Source organism: Notothenia rossii, assembly GCF_949606895.1.
Source record: "Notothenia rossii genome assembly, chromosome: 12".
In the NCBI taxonomy this organism is placed as follows: domain Eukaryota; kingdom Metazoa; phylum Chordata; class Actinopteri; order Perciformes; family Nototheniidae; genus Notothenia; species Notothenia rossii.
The window spans coordinates 2,501,392-2,525,414 of record NC_136911.1 but is presented as its reverse complement, the minus strand read 5'-3'; the positions used below and the strand labels follow the sequence as shown (position 1 = coordinate 2,525,414).

At 41.9% G+C, this 24,023-nt stretch overlaps 1 protein-coding gene across 6 annotated transcripts in view; it reads right to left on the bottom strand.

Annotated features, from left to right (window-relative positions):
* neto1l (neuropilin (NRP) and tolloid (TLL)-like 1, like) overlaps nucleotides 1-22,481 on the bottom strand; it is an 84,854-nt gene extending 62,373 nt beyond the window's left edge. For 4 of the 6 annotated variants that reach the window (XM_079662045.1, XM_079662046.1, XM_079662043.1 and 1 more), the window contains exons 1-4: nucleotides 22,406-22,481; nucleotides 19,433-19,489; nucleotides 19,203-19,337; nucleotides 18,648-18,896 (exon numbers count right to left, since the gene is read on the bottom strand). In XM_079662045.1, the coding sequence (XP_079518171.1) occupies nucleotides 18,648-18,896; nucleotides 19,203-19,337; nucleotides 19,433-19,489; nucleotides 22,406-22,439 (475 nt within the window). In that variant the 5' untranslated portion in view covers nucleotides 22,440-22,481. Of the gene's footprint in view, nucleotides 1-18,647; nucleotides 18,897-19,202; nucleotides 19,338-19,432; nucleotides 19,490-20,320; nucleotides 21,010-22,405 lie in introns of those variants that run through there. The other 2 variants (XM_079662047.1, XM_079662044.1) reach the window with 1 other exon arrangement.
* Nucleotides 22,482-24,023: the final 1,542 nt, after the last annotated feature.

Below are 24,023 nucleotides of genomic sequence, written 5' to 3'. Positions count from 1 at the left end.
CAGCGGCCCATTCACCACTATCTAAATTGAAAAGAGTATTTATACCAACTGAGGGATCAGGAGTTAATGGAAGCAGTCATGCATCAATGGAGTTACATAAAAATGTCCGTTAGAAAAGAGGGAGATAACTGTATCCTTTCAAAGACTTTTAATTTCCTCAAATTGGCTTTTTGTGTCTGATAGTGTGTGTGTGTGTGTGTGTGTGTGTGTGTGTGTGTGTGTGTGTGTGTGTGTGTGTGTGTGTGTGTGTGTGTGTGTGTTTGTGTGTGTGGGGGGGTGTAGGCATATTACTGAGAGTTTTAATCCGACATCAGAAGGGGTATTAACGGGGAAATGTGCTAAAAGAGTGGGATCAAAAACAGTCCACTGAAATGAAACGATTTGGTGAGCGGGCTAATCGCAGATTTCTCAAAGAAACCCCAAAGGGTTCAGTGACAGAGGACAGAGGTGGGAAAGTGATTAGGACTGTCCCTCCATTATGTTATAAAACCTTTGACAGGCTCATGGTGGACATGCCCTGCCCTCGTGTAAACTCTATGTGTCCCGAAGTATCTCTCATAATCCCGTCTGTTATTTATAGGAGGAAACTCTTTAACTTCTATTGCCTCGAACACATCTGACCCCCAGGCAAACTGTTGCCTCCCGCTGATGAAATCCCTCTCACATTTAATGAAATGAGAAATCCCAATCAGCACTGAGAAGCCCCAAAATAGATTTTAAAGCATGTTGAATAAACACAAGCTGTGCCAGATCACATCATAGCATCACTGACGGGTTTCTGAAGAGTGTGTGTAAAGTTATGGATTTAACCTTCATATAAAACGTTATGACGGGCTCAAGGAAGACACCGTTACTGGAAGAGGTTTCTCAGGCTTGGCTGCACATTCAAACACACATAGTGATCATGGGTGTTTCTCAATGTCGAGTAAGGATGCTCCAGAGCCACTATTTCAAGCACACTACGTCATCGAGTGCCGCCGAAGGACTGTTCCAATGTCCAGCATACTTGGAATTCTACCGAGCCCGGTGTACTTCGTAGCGAGAAATCTCGGATTGTGTAGACTCTGCGGTCTTAAAATTCCCACAATGCTTTGCGCACGGACCAATTTCCCCAAATCTTTGGCGGAAACTGTAAGGCGGGGCCTCTCATATGACTCACACCTGCACACCTGCTCGCCTGTTCCACTCTTCGTTTTCCGAATGCTAGGAAGGATTCTTGCCTCGCTTCTGAAGCAAGTGACTCGGAAGACATGTGCTACCAAGCAAGCGTACTCGACGTTGAGAAACGCCCCATACGTTGGGATCATATACTTGAAACTAAACGAGCAACTAAAGGGTACTTGAGGAGGTGGTGGGATCTTAATGTCAACAAAGGATCAAACACACGACAGGCTGTCAGTCATTGTGAACAGAAACTCAAAATATCTTGACAACCAATCACACTTTGGTTTTTACTCCACCTGAACTCTGAAGAAGCACAAACCCGACAACCTGCCAGTGGGTTTGAAAGTCATGTTTGTTTGTTTTTAAACATTTATTCTCGCAAGAAAACTCATTCTCGTTGGATTTTCACTTTGCTGACAGTCCTTGACTTATCAAGAGTGATGCTTTTGACAAAAAAAGGGCAAATCTAACCTAAAATAGAGATATTTCATCAAAATCACTTCAATCTACATGTCTCCTTTAAGATGTTTGCACACAATAAACCGTATGCATTGACCAGGTCCCGTTAAAAACATTAATTATATTGTCCAAAGCGCAACTGGAGAGCATAGAAACTTGACGATGGACCGACTTTCCGGTGATAAAAATCCAGAGAAACTTGGACTAATCTGTGAACAGAGAGGTTGGATGGTTAAAGCTAAATGCGATACAAACATAAACATATCAAATCAATCAGAAAAGCATATCTACAGCAGGTGGAGCAATGATTGTGCTGTTTAAAGCTGCATGACTTTCATATTGAAGTTAAAAATGAAACCAAAGTGAGTAAAAAATGACCGGTTTAACAAATTATGGAAATAAATCCTGTTGTTCCGGTTACTTCCACATCAATATGATTTACCGAGCTGTATTTCCTGAAAACACCTTGTGCAGGAAATGAACCACAGCAGCAACAGGAGAAAAACAACAGCCCAATCAGAAAGGAGTATATCATTACCCATGCCAAACTACTACTAACACGCCGGCAGGCTTCGGGCTCTGGAGAGGCATTGCTGGAGCCTTCGTCATTCTTTAATGCTTTGTAACTTTTTTAAAACCACCTTTGTTTCCGCCGAAAGGGCAAAACCACAGATGTTTGACAAGTAGCGTGTCAAGAGATCCACCGCTACGAGCTAAAAAACTCACTCAAGAGCGAGTGCCACCAGCAAATGAATATTTAAGCCACACCAAAGCCCTCCTCTCCTCACAGTCGAGTTAAGCATTTTTCACTGAGCTCCTTCCAGCACAATCTAAGTTTCAGAAAAGCCGATAAAATCACTGACTCAGACTTCTGATCAGTCAATCTCTGCTTTAAGCCACAAACACACAATGAGGGTTTTTTAGGGGGGATTTGAACCTAATCCCACCCCCCTACATTCCTTTATTTCTCCTTCTGATGTATTCATCGTTTCAGACTCTCTTCCTCTCTGCTGGAGCCCTTTTAGTGTGGTTTACATGCAATTAACTGTAAAGCATTTAGCTCCATGTCAAACACAAGTGAAGCCTGTGTGTCAGAGGTGTTTGAAATAATGACTGAAGTTCATTTCACGCCGTATCTGGTATTCATCAGGCAGCACACATATTTCCAGCTGCTCTAACAAAGAGACAGTTAGAGAGGAACATGAAACAAATCAGAAAGTTGGCAGACCTTTTGAAATACACGGAAAGAAAGTGCTGCCCGCAGGCGACAGATGTCTCAGCCGAGCCCCTCAGATTCAACCTAATCTTTTCTAATTTAAGAACAAGAAAATGATGTCCTTGTGGCACACGGCTATCTCGGGAAGGCATGGTGATTTCAATCTCACTTGAATTCTACATCTTGCCAGAAGAGCCCCAAAAGGATTATGCCTGAATATTTAAGATTGCTCTACAGGGCGAGGGGAAGTATTTGAAGAGAAAATGGACGATATTTTCTCTTCACGCCCGTTTTTACAAACCAACATCACCTCGACAAAGAAACTGGAGAAGGAAATGAAAAGGACTTTTGTGATGCGGGGGCTCGATGCAGCTGCTCAGCGGTGGTCCGGTGTCTCTGTGTGTGCTCGAGGATTAGGAGTTGAATACAGATTAGAGTAGCTTCCTGAAGCCAGAAAGCACATCGACTTGGATGAGAAATCTCCTCTCTGCAAACATGGACGCCAACATAAGAGCAGCCTCGTATTTTTGCACACAATTACATAGATTTACAGGCAGAATTAAACTGCTTCTTATGTTCACGTCAAAAGTAAATATTGCAGGATGTAATGTCTGTGTGTCAGCAACCAAACTAAATATTTATTTTAGATGCACACTGGCGTGGCTTCCTTCCTTGTTTTTCCATCGAGCCACTAGACGCCTTAAACAGACAGTTCTAACTTGTCTCTTTCCTTAAATGACTCACAGTTTGAAGTGTTGCTTGGCCTCCGATGGTTAAGAAGATGTTGCGATGTGTTTGCTCAAAATAAAATAACAAACTTTTGCACATGCAACAAAGAAAAATAGGCCTTTACAATATTCAAAAGAAATAGGCAAAACTCAAATCAAATAACAAACAACTTAGGTATTCTTTCTTTCGTGATAATGCTTATAACTTCACAACTTAAAGGGTACTTGTACGGTTCGTGTGCACGTATACGGTACGTTACGTTACGGTTAAAAACTGTTCCTCGACGGCGTCTCTCAACAGGTTGCCCATCACTGTGGCTTTAGCACAGGCGCCGTGGGAATTGTAGTCCTTTATAGTGCGTTGACTACAGACGTCACAATTAGGTGGCCTTTCTTATAAAATCAAAATACTGGCTCTAACACACACCTTTACATGTATGTTCTGTATGAAAATAATCAACAAGTTATACATACTATTATTCTGTTGGGTGATTAGAAGCTGAATCAAGAAGTAATTTGGATTCAAAAAATGACACAATCCAAAACTCTGGATTATGTGCAACACTATATATTCAGTGGATGCCATGTGTGTATTTTGGTGGCACTGTTAATATGGTTGTTTGAAATTCTGAATATTTTATTCTCTTGATGCTCGTCCCCATATCTTTCATTTTGTCTGTTTTTTCTAAAGTCTTATGAAGTTGCCATGTCATATTACTGCCGTGTCCGCTGTGTGTTTGTTTATCTGTACCCTGAGAGGACACATCATCTACTTTTGTTCCAAACTGAAAGATTTCCCAAAACAATTGGATCCCCCTGCAGCAGATCTGATATTTCATGATCCAGAATGAAAAACATTCAGCACGTGTCAATTTAAATCCTGTACACATAAAGCCACAGGAAAGCTGTTATCTAGCTATTCACACAATCCAAACACAGAGCAAGCTGTTTCGATTGGCTGTTCGTGTGAGGTGCAGATATGTGTGTATCATGGAGAGTCGTTTGCATGCGTGTTAGGCACAGAAGCTTATTAGTGGCCACAAGGTAAAAAGCCAGTTGGCATGCTTTAGTAGACGGTGGCGTGAAAAAACAGTGTCAGCTCAATGAATATTCAGATAGGAGCCGAGCCTTCCGGGGACATGGAGCAGCACCAATCTTTCATCAGGCTTCCTCACAGCCATGACCTATTCACAGCAATCCAAAGCTCTCCTTCTTTCCTTTGTCTTTTTGCATTGCTCATATATGCAGTACATTGGCACTCTTTACTCAGCTGTACATTTTCCCGCGTGGGGGAATAATGAAAGCCAGCAGCGATGGGTGGGTGCGTCGCGTTGTATAGGAGCGCTGTGATTAATCGAGCTTGCCAAATGGAAAATGAAATGCCAGTTCAGCTGTTAGTGTTTGTTTGAGCGGGAAAAGAGAGACGAACACACATGATCGACTTCGTGACTTTTCCGGGTCCTTGCTCTCGGCAATCTGCCAGAAAGGCTTAGCCGCCCCAATGGAAGACGACGGTCTTAATTGACTCGCCGGACTCCATTGGTGAACACTCAGTGGTTTTGAGGAGGAAATTAAATGTTCTTTCGCACCCTCCTGCACCTCAACGACCGCAGAGGGGTGAGCAATTTGAGTTTTGACAAGGACGAGGAAATGTGCGAGAAAAAAGCAAATGGAAACCAACACCTCGCTGATAACTTGTTTATGATTTGTCGCCATCACATTGACAGTCCTTCCAGCTTTCATGACTCAAGGTTTCACATATTTCTTGACACCTTCACAGGGCATGGGACATCTTGCAATCTGTTTCACACCCAGAGGAAACCAAAGGCCACGTGCACAAACGGTAAACATCCAAACCTGCCGTTTCCTGTAGGAAGCAGCACTCAAGCCCACATAACGGATCCTCTGGGAGCAATAGTTGTCTCTAACACAGATGGGGAGGAACAGGGGGGATAAGACAAGTTCTATTTGGTAAATGTAACCTTGGCCTGCCTGGAAACCCTGACATGTATGGTTTGAATCCAACACATACACACCACTATATATTATTCTGTTCTGCTTTGTAAGGCAAGGCAAGGCAAGTTTATTTCTATAGCACTTTTCAACACAAGGCAATTCAAAGTGCTTTACAAAAGATGAAAGACATTAAGAAAATGGCATTTAAACATTAAAAGAAAAAATACATGGATCAAAGTTACAGTGCAGTTTAAGATGTGAATAGTTCAATTAAAAGCAGCGACAAAAAGAAAAGTCTTCAGTCTGGATTTCAAAGTAGTCAGAGTTGCAGCGGACCTGCAGGTTTCTGGGAGTTTGTTCCCAACTGTAACTGAACGCTGCTTCTCCATGTTTAGTTCTGACTCTGGGGACAGAAAGCTGACCCGTCCCTGAAGACCTGAGAGATCTGGATGGTTCGTCATTTAGCAGGAGGTCAAGCAGCAAGGAGAGCAAGGAGGTCAAGCAGGAAAGCGTCTGCACTGTATTCAAATTGTCGCTATTATTATATTAAAGGCTTTCTCCATAAACAAACCAGTGAATACATGAAATCTGAAGGACTGAGAGCAGGCGGAGAAGTGCGGTTTGTAAACCATAAACCACTTGTCATGGCTTTCCTATAAGCCTATCAAATTGTAATGATATGCATTAAACCACCAATACAATCCCAACAGTATATGAGCCACGCTGCACTTTCCATTCCATGTTATGTACCATTAACTCATTTTATTGTCCTATTTTCCTATGTGGGGGTTTTATATGTTGATGTGGAACGTTTTATCATTCTGAAATGTTGTGAGGATTACTCCAACTTCACATTTTGTAATCCCATCAAGGTCTTAGCTTCCCTTGTCGTTGACATCATTCACCCGGCGGAAAAACAAAAGCTTGCCATTACCTATCAGATGAGATTTAGGGTTCCTTCACAAATCAGACATTTGCTCTTAGATGATAAGCTGGGAGTCCAATCCACTGCCACACACACACACACACACACACACACACACACACACACACACACACACACACACACACACACACACACACACACACACACACACACACACACACACACACACACACACACACACACACACACACACACACACACACACACACACACACACACACACACACACACACACACACACACACACACACACACACACACACACACACACACACACACACACACACACACACACACACCTGTTATTGGACTTTTTACCCCTGCATGTTAATGAGGGCTTCACACTCATGAGAAGATGAAACCAAATGCAAAACTCATCAAGCGTGGAAAGCAATCTGCTCCGAGACGTCCTTCCAAAAATCAGACAACACTGGTTCACCTTCCGAACATTAAAAGACCTTTTCAATCAACTGTGTTGGGAGAATAATTCTCCGAGACGTTTTCCATGGACGGAAGCCTTAATGTGAGCAGAGATAAAACACACGGCTCAATCTGTCTGCTGCCTAATACAGTGTAGAGAGTCAGGCTCTCAACGAGGCAGCGAAGGATCCAGCGCTCTGATAGGCTGATGAAACAAAGAGCCCTGGGAGAGCTGTTATTCCTACAGAGCAAGGACCATATGCACTGCATGTGTGCAATGTAGAAAACACGGCGTGAATACACAATAGCTCGCTGTATTGTGAAACAGGAAGCACACAGGGGTTTGAATAGGAAGGCAGCCAAGTTACAGACTGGAGGGATGACAAACAAATGTTACAGCATACTGTATTTACATATGGTGTGTGGAGACAGAACACACACATTGTTGTCCGGACCTCCTTCTCAACACTTTCACTTATTCCGTAGCAGGTTTCAGAAGTTGCTGGAAGCAGACAGTACGATGCAATATCACTTTATTTCTTCAAAGACAGAACAAAGTTCAAGCAGACCTCGAGAGCAAAGCAATCGTTGTATTTGTATTTTTATATCTAAAGACTTCTCGTTCCTTATTGGTTGACCTATGTGAAGGACGATAAACCAGCTTCCCGATTCTTTGTTGTAACCGTTTTTCGCATATGTTTCCGTACAAGTGTCCAAGGTTACGCGGCTGGCAATACATCAAACTTGCACACTCATTTGAAAAGGCATCACCCGAACGTGAATATCACCGGTACCAAAAGAAAAAAGACTGAAGTGCAAACCCAACTCCCGCTAGCATTTAAGCCTCCACCACTCGCAACAAGTTCAGACCGAGCCAAAGCTATTACAAACCCCAAATATCCTTGTGTTGCCATGGTAGCAAAGCGCTACCTGGCTGTATCTGCTACCTCTGTCCCTAGAGAGGGTGTTCTCCACAGCAGGAGACATTGTTAGTGCCAGCAGATCTGCCCTTTGGGCAAGCAATGTGGACAAGTTCATTATTCTTTAAAAAAACATGAAAATACAATGACAAGCCTAATGTCAAACTGGCTGCTTAGGTACGAGTACAGTAAAGTTCAAATACAGATTATTTCAGTTCATCGAAATGCTGCACCTTAATGTTTATTTTATTATATTTTGTATTTATTTGAGTGAATACATTATTCACAGTTTAATAATAATAAAAAATATATATATATATTTTATGTTTTGTGATAATTGTTTCTGCTGTACCGAAAACGAACCGAACCGTGACCTAAAAACCGAGGTACGTACCGAACCGAAATGTTTGTGAACCGTTACACCCCTACAGGCCACTAATCATCAGGAGTTTTTACTTTTGTCCAATTTCTTCGTACCTCATTCATTTCAGAGAATGTGAAGAATAGTTTTCCTGAACCTACTAAAGATGGCCTTTTCGTTTTACCTTGACACTCTGAATTCTACAGTTTTAACTCGTACATTGAATAACATTATATTTCATGCAACGTACTATAACATACCATTCAATCCAATCCCCAAACCAGGCCACTGATAAACCACACACTCCCGACCCCCCCCCCCCCCCCCAGCATCTGCAGCTGAACAGCAGGCCTTGCTAACAAACTGCCCAGAGACGGAGGCAGGAGGCAGGCCGAGCGCTGATTGATCTGAAAGGTAATTGGCTAGCAGCGTCAGAAACATCCAGAGGACGCGAGTATCAGCCCTCGCAGGTGGACAGAGAGTTCCACGGGGCGATAAACTGCTCGTCCCCGGAGTGAAGGCTCATTGTCTGATAAGACCAAGACCGTGAACATTTTGTGCCGGGACTTCTGTGCTGAGCGGGTCGGAGTGATTTCAGAGGAGAGAGAAGGAGTAGAAAGGAGCAGCAGAAAGAAAGTGGCATTCATCCAGACGTCTGGAGATGTTAAGCTCTGAAAACGTGCAGGCTGGTAAAAGACTGAAGCTGGCGAGCAAATTGCAATAGCTCCCCTAGCTTATTAAGTTAAGTTGTCAGTCGTTATCAATTAGCAAGATGGTTAGCTCGGTTGCTAATTTAATTCACAGTTTGAAAGACGTAGCTTATGTCCCCATAAACAGACATAATAAAGCAAATAGGAGACCAAGGGGGTGTCAACAAATATATTCGGGGGCGCAAACAACTAAGGTGAGTAGGTGAATATTCAATATCTGTAGGCCATGTACTAATAAAACAAGACATGTTAAACAATAACAATAAAAACAAAACATATATAATAGGGCTGTCAAACGATTAACATTTTTAATCAGATTAATCACCATTCGAACTATGTCCAAAATATGCCATTTCTTTATGTATATTGTTGTGGGAAAGGAAAGATAAATGAAAGAAGGCAGATATATCCATTTAACATACAGTATGTATGTTTATTATAACATTGTTCTGTGTGTCAAAACTAAAGACAGCCCACACACCTATCAATCATCAAACCGTGGGGTCTTAATTCATTACGTGTTGATTTCTATCAACGGGGAAGTACTTCAGGAAAGTCGACGGGGGGGGGGTCGGCGGCTAGTGGAGCCCAGCCATACCCTGGCGCTGCCACTGGTGGGATGTATGGGGCGGGCCATTCTGCACATGCGTTAAATGCGTTAAATATTTTAACGCAATTAATTCAAAAAAATTAAGTACCGCCGTTAACGCGATAATTTTGATAGCATTAATATATAATAAACTCAGTTAAATGGCCCCTACAGTTTCAATACACAACGTGGAGAGCTACCCAGCAAAACCATCATCTTTTAATCATTTGTCAAGTCATTCATAAATAAAATGATTCCCTATGAAGTAAAATACAAATGTTGCAGATAAAGATAATGGCCGAAACTATGAAACATAAGAACCAGGTTGTCAAACACTCGTATCGTCCTTCATGTGGACATTGAGGGTTGTGCATAACTGGAGCCCCACATGTAAAACATGATTAATGCGACATCTCGCTTCACATGGATCTGCTGCAGAACACGCAGAGAGAGCATGAGCCTGGCATGTGAGGGGGGAGCAGAGGAGGGAAGAAAAGAGGTAGTGTTGGCAACAAAAAAAGGAAGAAGAGAGACGGAGGGATGAGTGAGCAGAGCGGGGGGGAGGCGGCCCTCTTCCACAGCTGCAGGAGGTGTGCCTGCAATGCTAACTCACTCCGTTTACACTTTCACAGAGGCAGCGTGGAGGGAAGGGTGACTTCTACTCAGAGGGGGGAAGTAACTAAGTACACTTACTCAAGCACTGCACAATGTTGAGGTACTTCAATGCAAAAGTATACTTCTACTTAAGACTAGGGCTGCCCAATTAATCGTATTTTAATCGCAATTACGATTTTGGCTAGCAACGATTACGAAAACAACGTAAACGAAATAAAACGATTATCTTTTGTTATTATTAAGTTTTTTTTTTGTTAAGTAATTATTTTTTTTTTATTGGATTTTCAGTTGAGTTATACTTAAAGTTCAGGGTAATCAACTGTTAAACACACTGTTCAAAAAAAAACTCCAATAAATTGATGTTTTCAAAGTAAATGGATAATCGTTTTTAATCAATTATTGACCCAAATAATCGAGATTATTATGACAGCCCTACTTAAGACATGTATTTGTACTCCATTAAACAGCTTTAGCTACTTTGAACAAAATGCATCTAAAAAATGTAACCCTTTAAGTCACAAACGAGTCAAACTATTGAAATATTTTGACAACAAGTAAATCAGATTTGTTTTATCTCCATGATACTTGATGCTACAATATCATCTAGAAATGTCACATATACAAATGTAATTATATACATTAGACCATTTCAGGCAGAATGATTACTCATACATATAGCTGACAATACTTTAGTACTTTTACTAGAGTAAGGACTAAAAGGACTTTCCAATTAAGTATTTTGAAAATAAAATAAAGGTGCATTTACTCAATTAAAGCATCTGAATACTTCTTCCACCTCTGCTGCTGCTAAACTCAAATGTTATTCTCATATTCATCCACGTACGAGCACACGAGATCCTTTTGGAAATAAGATAAATGTGGGTAAACAAATATCAAAAAGCTTATTATGGGCTCCAGCGGGAAACGTTAATAAAATAACCACTCAGCCAACATCTGGGTCTTTGTGCACTCTCAGATCCTTGAGATGAGGCATCTGAAGAGAGTCAGCACACCTGATTTCTTCCATTTCTATTTGCCAAGGCCGCTTCACATCGCATCCCTTTGGGCGAAAATTCATTCCACACGAGGAGCGTTACCTCCGCTGTGGGTGAAGTGCACCTACACAGTTTCTCCGTAGGGGAAAAGACGGAGCCATGACAATCAGAGGAACAGTGGGTAAAGCTGAACACACAGGAGGAAGACTCCCAGAGAAAGGGACTCGCGCGTTAGAGAAAAGCATGGAGATGTTTTTAGTTCTGTGCTAGCAGCTCATTGAGAAACACACTCACTGGGATCTTGGACATCAGAAAAGCTCCACAGGAGATTTCTCTCTCTCATGAGTTTCATCTATCCCTCCTTTGTGAATCCTTGGCTATGGAAAATGAATTTGAACTCCCAGTGCCTCAGGAGACAGAGTAGTGGGACTTAGTTTGGACTCATCGTTATTGAATTTAGGTTGAAAGGCATCACACAAGAAAGAGCCAGAACACGATTTCTTACTGGAAGACATCCATTTTGATTACTGTATTGTTACGTCACAGCTTTACAAAGTCCTGAGGGTTTGTTCAGTCAGATGTGTGAAATATTAAGAGTAAACAAACCGGTACACAACAAACATGTTGGCGGCTATGTGGTAGTAGAGAGGCAAACACACACACGTTTTTTGGGAATGCCATAAATACCTTTTGGGAAAATATACATGCAACTGTCGTAGACATTCTGGGTTATTCAATACCCAAGGAATGCACCATTTTATACCTTGGAAACATAAATGAATGCGTGATTAATACTGATAGATATTTAAGATACTGTTAGTAACAAGCAAGAAAGCAATAACCAGAAATTGGTGTAAGGCTGAGCCACCCACAAAAGACCAGTGGATGGATATTATAAGAGAGGTATATATAATGGAACAAAGGACTTACCAACTTAGAATGAGAGACAATCATTTTGAGAGTAAATGGAAGAAATTGATCGTTTATGACACTGTGGAAAAAGGCTAGGGCGTGTGCATATGCTTTTCAGGAGACTAATTAATATATCTGTGTACCAATTGTAACCATGACTGTTGAATTTCGGTTTGATGTAAAGCCATAAGTACAATGAGATTTTTCTGTTTTGTCTCTCCATTATGTACAAACTTAACTCAATAAAAGCTAAAGTTTGAAAAAAAATCTATGAAATATTAGTGTGTGTTTGTTCGACTTATTCTATTGCTCTGGGTTATATTTCAAAATAAGAGCCCCAGATCTAATATCATGCTACATATCATATTCTATTGCTCTGGGTTATATTTCAAAATAAGAGCCCCAGATCTAATGTCATGCTACATATCATATTCTATTTACATGTATATAGACTTTTTACATTACTTTTTATTTTGTATTTTGATGTTGGATTGTTGGTGGAGCTCAGGTCAGAAGATTTTCACGGCCATTTCTACACTGTATCTTTGTGCATATACGATACCATACGATATTACTTTATTTGTCAGATCAAATAATAATATTATGACAATGAAAACTTTGAATCTTGAATCTTTGAATCACCTTGGCAGTTTTTCACACTGCAGTCTTTATTTTGGCTAAATTCCCAAAAGCTATTTCAATGCTATCATATTCAGAGGTTGGGGTATGTTAAATTGTGTCTAAAAATACAGTAAATTATAACAATCAATGTGACCAGCCAAACTGGTGAAGGTCAGTGACTTTGGAAACTATATACAGGGATTTCATTGGATGCAATTGAATAAAAAAGCTTCTCCAATGTTTAAATGTCGGGTGTTGCCACTAGCAAATGGCTTTTGGGGCAGAATAAATCCGGGAAGTCTGTGAACTTTCTGCCAGATTCACTTCCTCCTCAGAGCCAGGAGTCGATCTCTACGCTTCAATTTCCAATTTTCCAGTTTGAGCCCATCTAGGTTCGATGTCATGGCCCTGTCTCCTTTATGATTGGCCCATATCTCCTATTCCAGCTATAATCTTAAATGCCATTTGACTCATTTCATTGCAAAATGATTCTCAGTCCAGTTACAGCTCGTTGGGGGCGTGATCAATCACTGTCATCTCGATACATTAGTCATGGCCTGGATTCATTATAAACACACAGTGGGAGCACTATGGGGTCACATGTGAGGCTGAATGGCATGATGACCAGTTTCTATTTCACTCCAATAACTTTTATCCACTATATGAGTTGTGTTTGGCACAACACAGAATCATTTTTAATGTTAATTCAGAAATATTTTGGACTCTAATCTATCCATCCGTCCGCCTACCTACCTAACTACCTACCTACCTACCTACCTACCTACCTACCTACCTACCTACCTACCTACCTACCTACCTACCTACCTATCTACCTAATACTTTCAGATTTCAGTGATAAATGTCTGAGTAAAAAGTCCAAGAAATGGTCCCCAGTCCACACCTGACACCAGCTTCTAATATGGTAACAAAATACATTTAAAAAATACATTATCTAGTAAAAACTGCACAAATCCAATTAAAAGTTTTCCTGAAGCAACACTGGCATCTTTAAAATGTCTTCACTATCGCAAGAAATACATCACATCTAAGACGCAGCTGAAATGGTCCACATGAGTATTCTGCTTATGGATTTTTCATGTCCCCCAGATGATTTTCAGTAAAGGAACAGTATATCACTTGTCCTTGGGTCGAGGATATACTGCCGGAGCGTCTATAGAGCATCTGCCTCACCACTGGGTCTTTTAGTAGCTGTGCCCTGGCTTCAGGTGCTGAAACATCACTTAATCTACAAATCCACAGGCTTTAAGGTCAGGGCGCCCTACAGGACGAACTGAAGAGCTGAATCCTGCTCAGATTGCACACACAGAACAGAAGTACACACACACCGTGCTTCCTACTCTCTTTTCCCTGCTGCACACTCCACTTTGAGTTGCTATAAGGTCTGAAAGGATGCCTGTCACAATGCAACACCTTGGCTTTCCGGAGATGATGTGATTCTGCAGGAGGCAACTTCACATGTGCTTCGAGGCTTGTTACTGTTCAGGCTTTACTCGATGTATTTGTGCAAGAATAAAACAAGTACATGAATACAAGTTACAATGCAGTGTGAGATGTGAATAGCTCAATTAACAGTAGCGGCAAAAAGAAAAGTCTTCATCCTGGATTTAAAAGTAGTCAGAGTTGCAGCGATTTGACGATTCCCCGTAACCTAATCAGATCCCAGAAATAAGGTGTGTAAGCATAAGAGTTTTGTACCTATGGTTGTACAACTTAAAGTATGTCATTAAATACAAACCTGTACATTTAAAGCAGTGCTTCTCAAAGTATGGTCCGCGGGCTTCTGGTGCGTGAGCGCCCCCTAGTAGTCCGTGAGTATATTGGTCAAATGTCACATTTGAAATAAATAAATAAATACATTTAAGTTTTCCGCACTCTCGCGGGAATATCTCCGCAATGGAGCAAGCTTAACTTTCACTTTCGATTGCATGATATAGCCCAGCGCAACACCTTCGTCACACATGTTGCCACTTGTTTGTAACATATTTAGGCGATTTGTAATCTGTTCTAGAAAAACGATGTGATTTGGGATATTTCTGGGGTTAGGTGGTCCGCGAGTGTTTTTTTATTGGTGGTCCTTGGTACGAGAAAGTTTGAGAAACACTGATTTAAAGCATTCATGCATCAATAAAAGTGCCTACATTAGATTATTAAATGTCATTATGCCAAACATTCGTCCATCTTTAGCTAAGCTGCGATCGAAAATCCTACCAATGTGATGAAGTTGGTTCTTACGGTAACGAGGGCTTTTTATTTCTGCCGATTGCATTTCAAAAATCATAAAAGTGGCGCTTGCTGAACAAAACAATCAAATCTTATTTTCGGAAAGAAATCCAAAATCCAATGGAAAGGAATCCAATTTGCTTTTTGTGGAAGGAACCAGGGCAGCGAGGTTAAATAAAAAGCTCATCCCTGCAGCACTTTGTGACAGACAGCTGATAAGCTTTGGCCTTTTAGTAAAACCAAACTGACTTTAGACATTAGCCCAATACCACACGCTCACTGTAAAGCTGCCTCTAAGCTGAATTATTGTTCCAGGAAGAATATATTTGGACAGAATAATGACAAACAGTTACTTTGCAAATTCAAACACAGCTTCGGCCTGAGATTTCCAGATCTCTCCCAGGCTGTCCTTCCCTAATTAATTCAACTGCATTTTATTCTTGATTGAATAGCAGTACATGATGACTCCTACTATTCACGTAAAGTATGCTCTGCATGACGCTTGAAGGAGGCATTAGGAACGTTTGTTAAGGTAAGTATTCTGCATCTTGGCATTTTCGAGAGGTTCGTTAATAGTGTAATAATATGCACTTAGCCACTTTTTTGAATGCTCTTATTGACTGTGAGTGGTTTTATCTAAAGCTGCATTTACACCTGGTGTTATCACGTGATTTGTATCTGGATATTGAAATCCAATCCACAGACTTGTCAGTAAGCATGGCACGTACCAGTGACAAGGGAAACTATTCAGTGCACAAGTGCAGAAGAAAGCTTGCTATCTTATGCTAATACTGCGAGGCTTGCTTGAGTTAGCAAGACGAGGAGTTGTGTAACTTTACAACATATTTTCTTCTTTAACGAGTTGCCTTTACACTTGACCTGATCCTAACCCTCAGCCCAAGATGCAGACTGGCTGATCTGATCGCTTTGTGTTCATTCAAATGTGTTTTTCCTTCACAAATATCCGGATACAGATCGCATAAATAAACACGAAAACGGCTGCACTTAGAAGCCAATTTTCATAATGGCCTAAACATGGAATTACATTTTCCAGATTAGTTACAACTAAACTATTTGGTTCCAAGTCCTAAAAAGTGAGTTACACACACATCCTGTCAGATGGAGCCTATAGCTTCACTCAGTCCTCACACAGATGCTAGGCAGTCTCATCACTGCAAGCATTTCGTTGTGCCTGAATAATTCAATAGTAGATAGTTGAACGGATGATTTACAGAAATATATTGAAAAGACCAACATTGATGCATTTTGCAGAGGCAGAAAAGCTGTGGTGTGACGCAAGCAGGAGTCATGGGTGTGATCCGTTTGACAGATACATCAGATCCCTAGGACTAAGTAAGTAAGTGAGTGAGTGAGTGAGTGAGTGTGTTACAGCTCCTACTTCCTTTGACATACATTCAACACAAAGCAGCTGCAGACTTGAAGAGCTACACTGAGGTGCCTCAACATTTAATATGGATATTGTGAGATTCCAGTCACTGCTGTACTGTCCCGAGCGCATTAGTCATCAGGAGCACGAGTCTCTGAGAGGACGCGCGCAGAATGTAAAGGAGGCATCCAGTTTTTATGTCTCCGCTCCTCGAGTCGCTGAGGAAAGACAAGCTGATTCATTTCACCCCCCCTTTCTCTCCTCTCCCATTCATCAGGGCTGTATTAACATGGTTAGCAGAGCAGCTGTGAGACACTATTCATATATACACATATCGGAGTATCAAGGACTTTTATCTTCTTTAATTATGTAAATCACATGCCACAGATATTTCCTATCGAGGCGAGAGGCAGGGCTTTTTTATTTCCTCTCAGCACATTTTCAATGAGCTTCCCGGGAGAAGCAGGCGGGAGGAACAATACTTCAACTGCATGTTACACAGAATGTGGTCCGGGTGCTTCATCTCTGACTATCGAGGCCCGGAAATGACAAATCGTCTTTCCTGTGTGTCTTCTGGAGTAGTTCTTTGTATGGGGTTTCCTTGCATTTATATACTAAACTTCATTTTTGGTCGATTCCATTAGAGAAGATCATTTTGCAGACTATCTTTTAGTACAACGAGAAAAAACCTCAGACAAGCATGTAGATGGAAAAGCATGAGTAGTTCCACATCTTCGGGAAATATGCAAATTGTCTTTCTTGCCACGATGAAAAGATTAATACAACTGTCTGTATATGAATATGAGGCTGCAGCTGGTTAGCTTAGCCGCAATATGAAAGTTTTAACGCAACTACATAAATAGGAACTAGTGCTATTTAGTGAGCTTAAATGTTGGTTAATACCTTTATATATAAGGTCAATGGTTAATACATGATGTAGGCTACTTCTAGAGGCAGTTCAATTGCATAATCAATAAGAAGATGCAATTAGCATAATTAGCCCAGGGCTGGGTGTTGAGACAAAATGTCCAAACTGTTTCTTAAATGTTAGCACACTTAGCATGAGCTAAAACGCCATCCATCCAATGATATTCTCTGGTTTGGCTACACAACAAGCCTTGCTGCTGAAGAGCTTATGCATCTACTGTCAATATATACACTTCAAATCAAAGTTGATAGCGCAGTGTGTATATGCAGCTGCAGGAGATTCATGCCTCAGCAGACAGCAATCTCAGACTTTAACTGAGAATATAACCATGCCTTACACTCCCCTTGAAATGTTCTCACCAACCACTTTGTGAATTGCATGACAAATATTCTATCTGACAGTGAAACAGCCTGTAGCTTTTACGCTGAATGCATCGAGCAGTTTTACTTGGGTGTAGTTTCACAGAAGCAATTTAACTTCTGCTTGCAAATGTCAGAGCAGTAGCTGCACGTCTGCCTAACTACGCACGGACCTTCACTTTATTCCTCACTAGATTTCATTCCTATTGACTGCAACACACACACACACACACACACACACACACACACACACACACACACACACACACACACACACACACACACACACACACACACACACACACACACACACACACACACACACACACACACACACACACACACACACACACACACACACACACACACACACACACACACACACACACACACACACACACACAAAGCCTTGAAAGATAAATCTATATCCCTCTTTACCTCTTTCACATTGCCTGCAGCTAGTAGCATGTTTTTTGGGATGAAAGTTTGATGTACTGCACAAGTGTTCATCCTATAAACTCACAGTAAAATCCCCCTGAAGGTGCAGTGGATGTGAAGACAAATCGGCATAGCGTTCCTGCTTCCTGGCACGCTGCCTCTCAGAGCTCAAACACACGAAGAAAGTTGACAGTGTTATTAAACCCAGTCGAGTGTAGGTGAAGGAATATTAAATTGTGGTTATGCCCTGATTCCTTGTCATCAATCCTCTCGCTTGCTTCAGTAATGGGATCTCAACCATAGATGAGGCAAATTAAGAAAGCCAAGGTTTCACACACAACCCTAATTGCCAAGATTGTGTTCGACAATACCGATTAGTTTCCTTCGCCCTCTCAACTACTTCCTGCCCTGGAAAGTGCTGAACTGAATTAAAATCAGAGACCACTCCCGATAAAGAGAGAGGAAATCGCAGCGTAGTTACAAGAGTGTCCCAGCCAATGACAGTATATAGCCAATGGAAATAGTGAGTGTGTGCAGACAGACAATCAATAAACCTGCAAGAAGCTCCCACAAGGGCGACTTCCCCGGATGATGTTTGTTATTCATCCGCTGCTAGAGCCATAAAGCATCACAAAGAGAGGAGTGAACTGACAAGAGCAGTGAGGATAGAAAGCTGAAGTACCTGCAGTGAAGTTGTAACTTGCTGAAAATCCCACGGCTTCCAGTTCACCGTCCGTTACAAATTTTATCCACAGATATCGGCCGCTACTCCTGATATCGGGCGGGCTGTGCTGGCCGCAGTACCGTCCCAGAATCGGAGAGAAGCCAAAGGGTCCATCCCGAACCTCGATGTTGTCAAATTTACATTCCCAAGAGGACTCGATTGAATAATTCTCCTCAAAGTGTAGATCAATACACTGCCTTGGGGGTGCTGGAAGACACAATGAAAATAATTACCACCCGGCATAGCAGGGGGGGGCGATATTAGTCATGCTTTCATTGATGAACGCTCAACTTGTTTCATTATCAGCACGCCCTCCCGCTCAATACTTCCAACCCCGGCTGTTTGTCAACTCATCTCCCAAACACCAAGCTGTGAAAGTGATTAGCCTCTACATTTTGTGATTATCTGATAATATCTCATAACGTTAAAAAAACACCAGCTGGTTTAATGAGCTGTTTGATCGCTCTCCAAGAAGTTACTGTGGGTTTGGTTTTAGGGAAGAAATGTATTTACCTTCGAGGATGTAAACACACTCTGTGGTCGGAGGGTATTTGTTTGGGTAATTGGGAGAAGTGAAGATCCCTCCTTCTGCTTCCTTCACCCACGTTCCACATTGACCTGCAGGCTTCACGCCCGAGTTGTTCTTCGCTATTCAGCAAACAGAAAAGCAGAAAGTGAGAGATTAAAGCCGTGGAAAGAGCATGTTTAAGCAGTAAAGAAAGACGTGTTGGGATGCGGACTACCTGCTGTATCCTTCCTTGTTGCCCCAGACAACCCAAGTATGAGAAGACTTGCAACAACTGTAAGAAGAGAAAGACAAATACATTATGATGGACAACTGAGGCATGCTGTTTTTCTGTGTTATTTTCCACAGTTTGTTAACATTTCTTGTGCTTGAGTTCAGCTAAAGGTAGGTTTGAGTCAGCAGGGAACACATTTCATGATCAGCAGTATGCTCGACCTTCTGCCCCAAAAAGCACACAATACCTAACAATAGCCTTAACAGCCAATGATCGGTTGTGTCCAAAATGGCTGAAAGAATCCACATAGCACATGAAATAACCTAGGCCTTTAGTGTAAAAACAAATATACAGAAGGACTCCTTTGAAAGGAATCACGATATAACCCTTTTAATTCGTTTTTATATAAAAACATAACTAAAGAAGTACCTAAAAATGACACAAAAAAATATTGGAATAATACAAATATAATTCAAAATAAAAATAAATCAATACAAAGACATACAAAATGAGAGAAGTAACAACAGAAATGTAATTAAAAATACTTTTAATATAGCTAAAATAACCCAAACAAAATGAATAAATACCAGTATAAAATCGATTCTGTGAGATGAATGTTGACTATAAACACATGCAATCACCACAGCTTATTGAACATCATTTCCTCCCAAAAAAGAATGTTCCCTGAAGCCCTCCAAGAACTTGGTGACCTTCAGTTTACAGGTTGCAGTGAGTCAGTGCATGCAGTCATGATATTACTTTCATCAGCATGCTCTTATTCTGACTTTAAGCTGTTGCTCTGTATTTAATGAAAAGATTACTTCTCTCTCGTTAGGGTACAAGCAATCAGATCTTAATTGAGCACTGCTTGTTGATCTGCTGCAGTCTTACCGTGATGGAAGCTGTGCCCATGTACCATGTCTGTTCCTTTCACAAGCGGCTTCAGACTCAACTAATTCCATTTAGATTTAGGAATACTTGAAGAGAGAAATAAGAGATTGAGTTGAGAGTTTCTGAAAATTCACTCCGGGAAACCGCTCATACCATGCAACCTTCCGGGGGGGGGGGGAAATGTACTCCTTATTAAAATCTTTAAGGGGAAATAAGAAAGGTCCTCGCAGATGAACTAATCACCAGTTTCATATAAAACCAAAAACAGTTCTAAACACTCGCCCGATTTCCATCCAAGCGTTTCTAATTCCCGTTGGTGCTTTTGATGCACTGAAAGGATTAATAGTCCCGTCATCAGCCCTTCTCTAATCGCTCCACCTTTGCAATCTTCTTTGGGAAAATATCAGCCTGGTTTGGTCCCTGTATCAGGAGAGGGGGTCCTTCACCACGCATCGCTCATCTCTGCAGCCGTGCCTCCACTCTCTAGCGCTGCGTAAAATCCACTGGAAAACACCGGGTACCCAAACCGAAAAAGAACGAAATTAAGTGTGTTTTCCTCTGGGTTTTATTTGTAGCTCCAGATCTGAGTGCGTCCCTCTGTCTTCCCGGTTTCTTCCAACTGGAGGAGAGTCCTCGCGGAAAGCAAAGAGTCAATGTGTGATCTCCCTCCTCCCTCCGTTCACTGCCGGCCAATGCGCCACCAGCAGCCGCACGCACTTCTGAGGCACGCACTGGAAACTTCTCCTGCACTTCCTCAACACACACACACACACACACACACACACACACACACACACACACACACACACACACACACACACACACACACACACACACACACACACACACACACACACACACACACACACACACACACACACACACACACACACACACACACACACACACACACACACACACACACACACACACACACACACACACACACACACACACACACACACACACACACACACACACACACACACACGCTGGAGTAGAGAAGGACACGCTCGTGTGTGCGCATTAGCAGAATTCATTGCATCTCGTGGAGAAATGCCGCGCAATGGAAATGGAAAGGTAAGCAGAAAAAGGCGATGAGATATGAAATGGAATAAACAAACACACGCTAATCACATGTCAGAGTTCTATCAGCAAGATCAAACATGAGAAAAGCTGCAGAAGGAAATGAAGTGGGGGAGAAATAGGAAGCACCAAAGAATGCTTTTCATCCTGATCCTGCTCATCACCAGCTTTGATCCGGTTAAAATCAACTAAAACGCAAACCTGAACGAAACACTTCATCTTTTACTTTATTAACAACATTCAACATCAAGACATCTAGAGACACATTGTGTTCACACAACAAGAAGAGGATGGTAAAATATATTAAAAGGGACCTAAAGCCGCCAGACCAAAGTAGTCGAGTGAAATGTGCAATTGACCCTCAATTCTCAAGCAAAGTAGCCTTCCCTTAAAGTGGACCTATCATGCTATATTGGAAAAATATATTGTAGGGCCATACCTATACAGAACATGTGGAAGCGGAGCTAATGCCTGATCAAAATTAAAACGGAGATAAAGATCAATTCTGCTGTGATAGAACGCCATCCTGTTTAAACCCCATCAAGGATTATTTCTGAAACAGTATGGAGCTCAAATGCTTTTTCTCTTGCGGGTTTATCACAAGGTGAGTTTTTTTTTAAATGTCCTGCTTTTTAAAAACACATGTGCTCTCCAGTACAGGTTAGCTCTGAGTGTTAGCGAGGCTTGCTAATGTAAACAAAGACGAGATTACGTCCAAAACACGTCAGGCATTGTTTCTGATAGCAACTTTCTGTGGGTCCGCCGCCGATTTGACGTCATATCGGCAGCAAATCTGTATCCGCTCGTTGTACCCCCGTTTTTAAAAGATTTGGGTACGGAGGAAAAGAGAGAAGGTTTTATTTTCTGACGCTGCGTGAGTTCCCTGACACATCAGGGACACATATTTACAGTATGTATAAAAGACATCAAAAGTGCATTTTGCATGATAGGTCCCCTTTAAGTTGTACATAAGCAGAGTACATCGGTACATGTACTTACGGCGGCGTGTTGAAGCTTCAACGCTTCTTCCCATTCACTTTGAATGGGGTGACGTCACGCTTTGCCGAACTGCATTGTGGTTCCTTCGCTTTGCTCGCTTCAAAAGTTGAGAAAAGTTCAACTTTTGAAGCTTCGATGGAAGCGTCAGCCAATCAAATAATATGCCAGTACAAGCTCTAACCAATCAAACCGCGTGCTTGTGTGTCCGGGGCGGGAGATTCATGTGATTGGTTGTTGGTCGAACACCAGACACGCCCGCCGGCAAGCTTCAACGCGACGCTGCCGTGTGGACGTTACGTAAATGTACGCAGAAAGGCAGAAAGTGAGGTCCCAATTCTCAAACCAAAGTAACCTTGTCCTAAAGTCTTTGTTGAGTGGTACCTATAAAACACAGCCAATCACTTCAAGGTTATCATCCTATCTCTCCATGTTTACAAAAAGACAGAGAGGTAAATTGAAGAAGCCATTTTCCTCCCTTTTATTCCTCAGAAAAGTGACAAAGACCCATTTCCTTCCTGGTGTGAGTGTCAGGCTGTGTGTGTGTGTGTGTGTGTGTGTGTGTGTGTGTGTGTGTGTGTGTGTGTGTGTGTGTGTGTGTGTGTGTGTGTGTGTGTGTGTGTGTGTGTGTGTGTGTGTGTGTGTGTGTGTGTGTGCGTGCGCGCGCGTGCGTGCGTGCGTGTGTGTGTGTGTGTGTGTGTGTGTAGCGGCTCTCACACCTGATGACAGAGCTGATCAGAGCCCAGGGACAAGTCAGACGCTCCGGATCCCAAAAATAGTCTTGGCATCCAGCGGACAATATCCATCTTCAGATGCTGCAGAGTGTCTTGGACCCGCTCCCCTTCAGTGTGCATGTTAATGTTCCTAGTGGACAATTTGGATCGGTTTTAAATATGCTTTTAATAAACCGACCTCATCTTTTTGTGACGTTATGTCCACTGAGTACAAGGACCCTCTTGAGATGGAGAGATAAACGCTAACGTCCTCCTCTTAATTACATCCGCAGAGATTGGCCCGTGCTCACTGCTGTGACAGTGTTTTTACAGCAGGTAATGCATATATTTCAAGAGACAAGCTGACTTTCAGAATACGCGTTGGAGTGGGAAATCTCAGAACTCTTTTCAACTAATAGGCTCCTGCTAATCTGTTATACAGAGTGATGTAATGGACCTGGGATTCAGTCCAACTCAAAACAGAACTGAAGCTACACGCCAGTCTCTTTCTTGCAATCAACTCCCAGGAAGCCCACAGTCTGACTGGCTCCTCGGATATTTCATGGCTGAAAAGAATTCAAAATGTCAATTTCTCTGCAAAGCCTATTATAGATCTTCCAGTCTGAAGGGGTGTCATTAATATCTACAGCAACATATAATGCATAGAGTTTGTTATTGATCAACAGAGGTGCCTCACAACTTTATAAGCAGCACACCGCAGGTTTCTGATGGGTGAACTCGGAGATAAGACAGCAGCGCGATATGGGAATTATTCAAATGAGGCTTATCGCGCCCACTGTATGCAACAGTAGCCCTGGAGAATTTACCAGCAGCCTCTGGTTTCGCTCATGTATCAACTGTCTCTTTGACTGAAAATGCGCCGAGGCATTGCCGAGAAATAATTCATT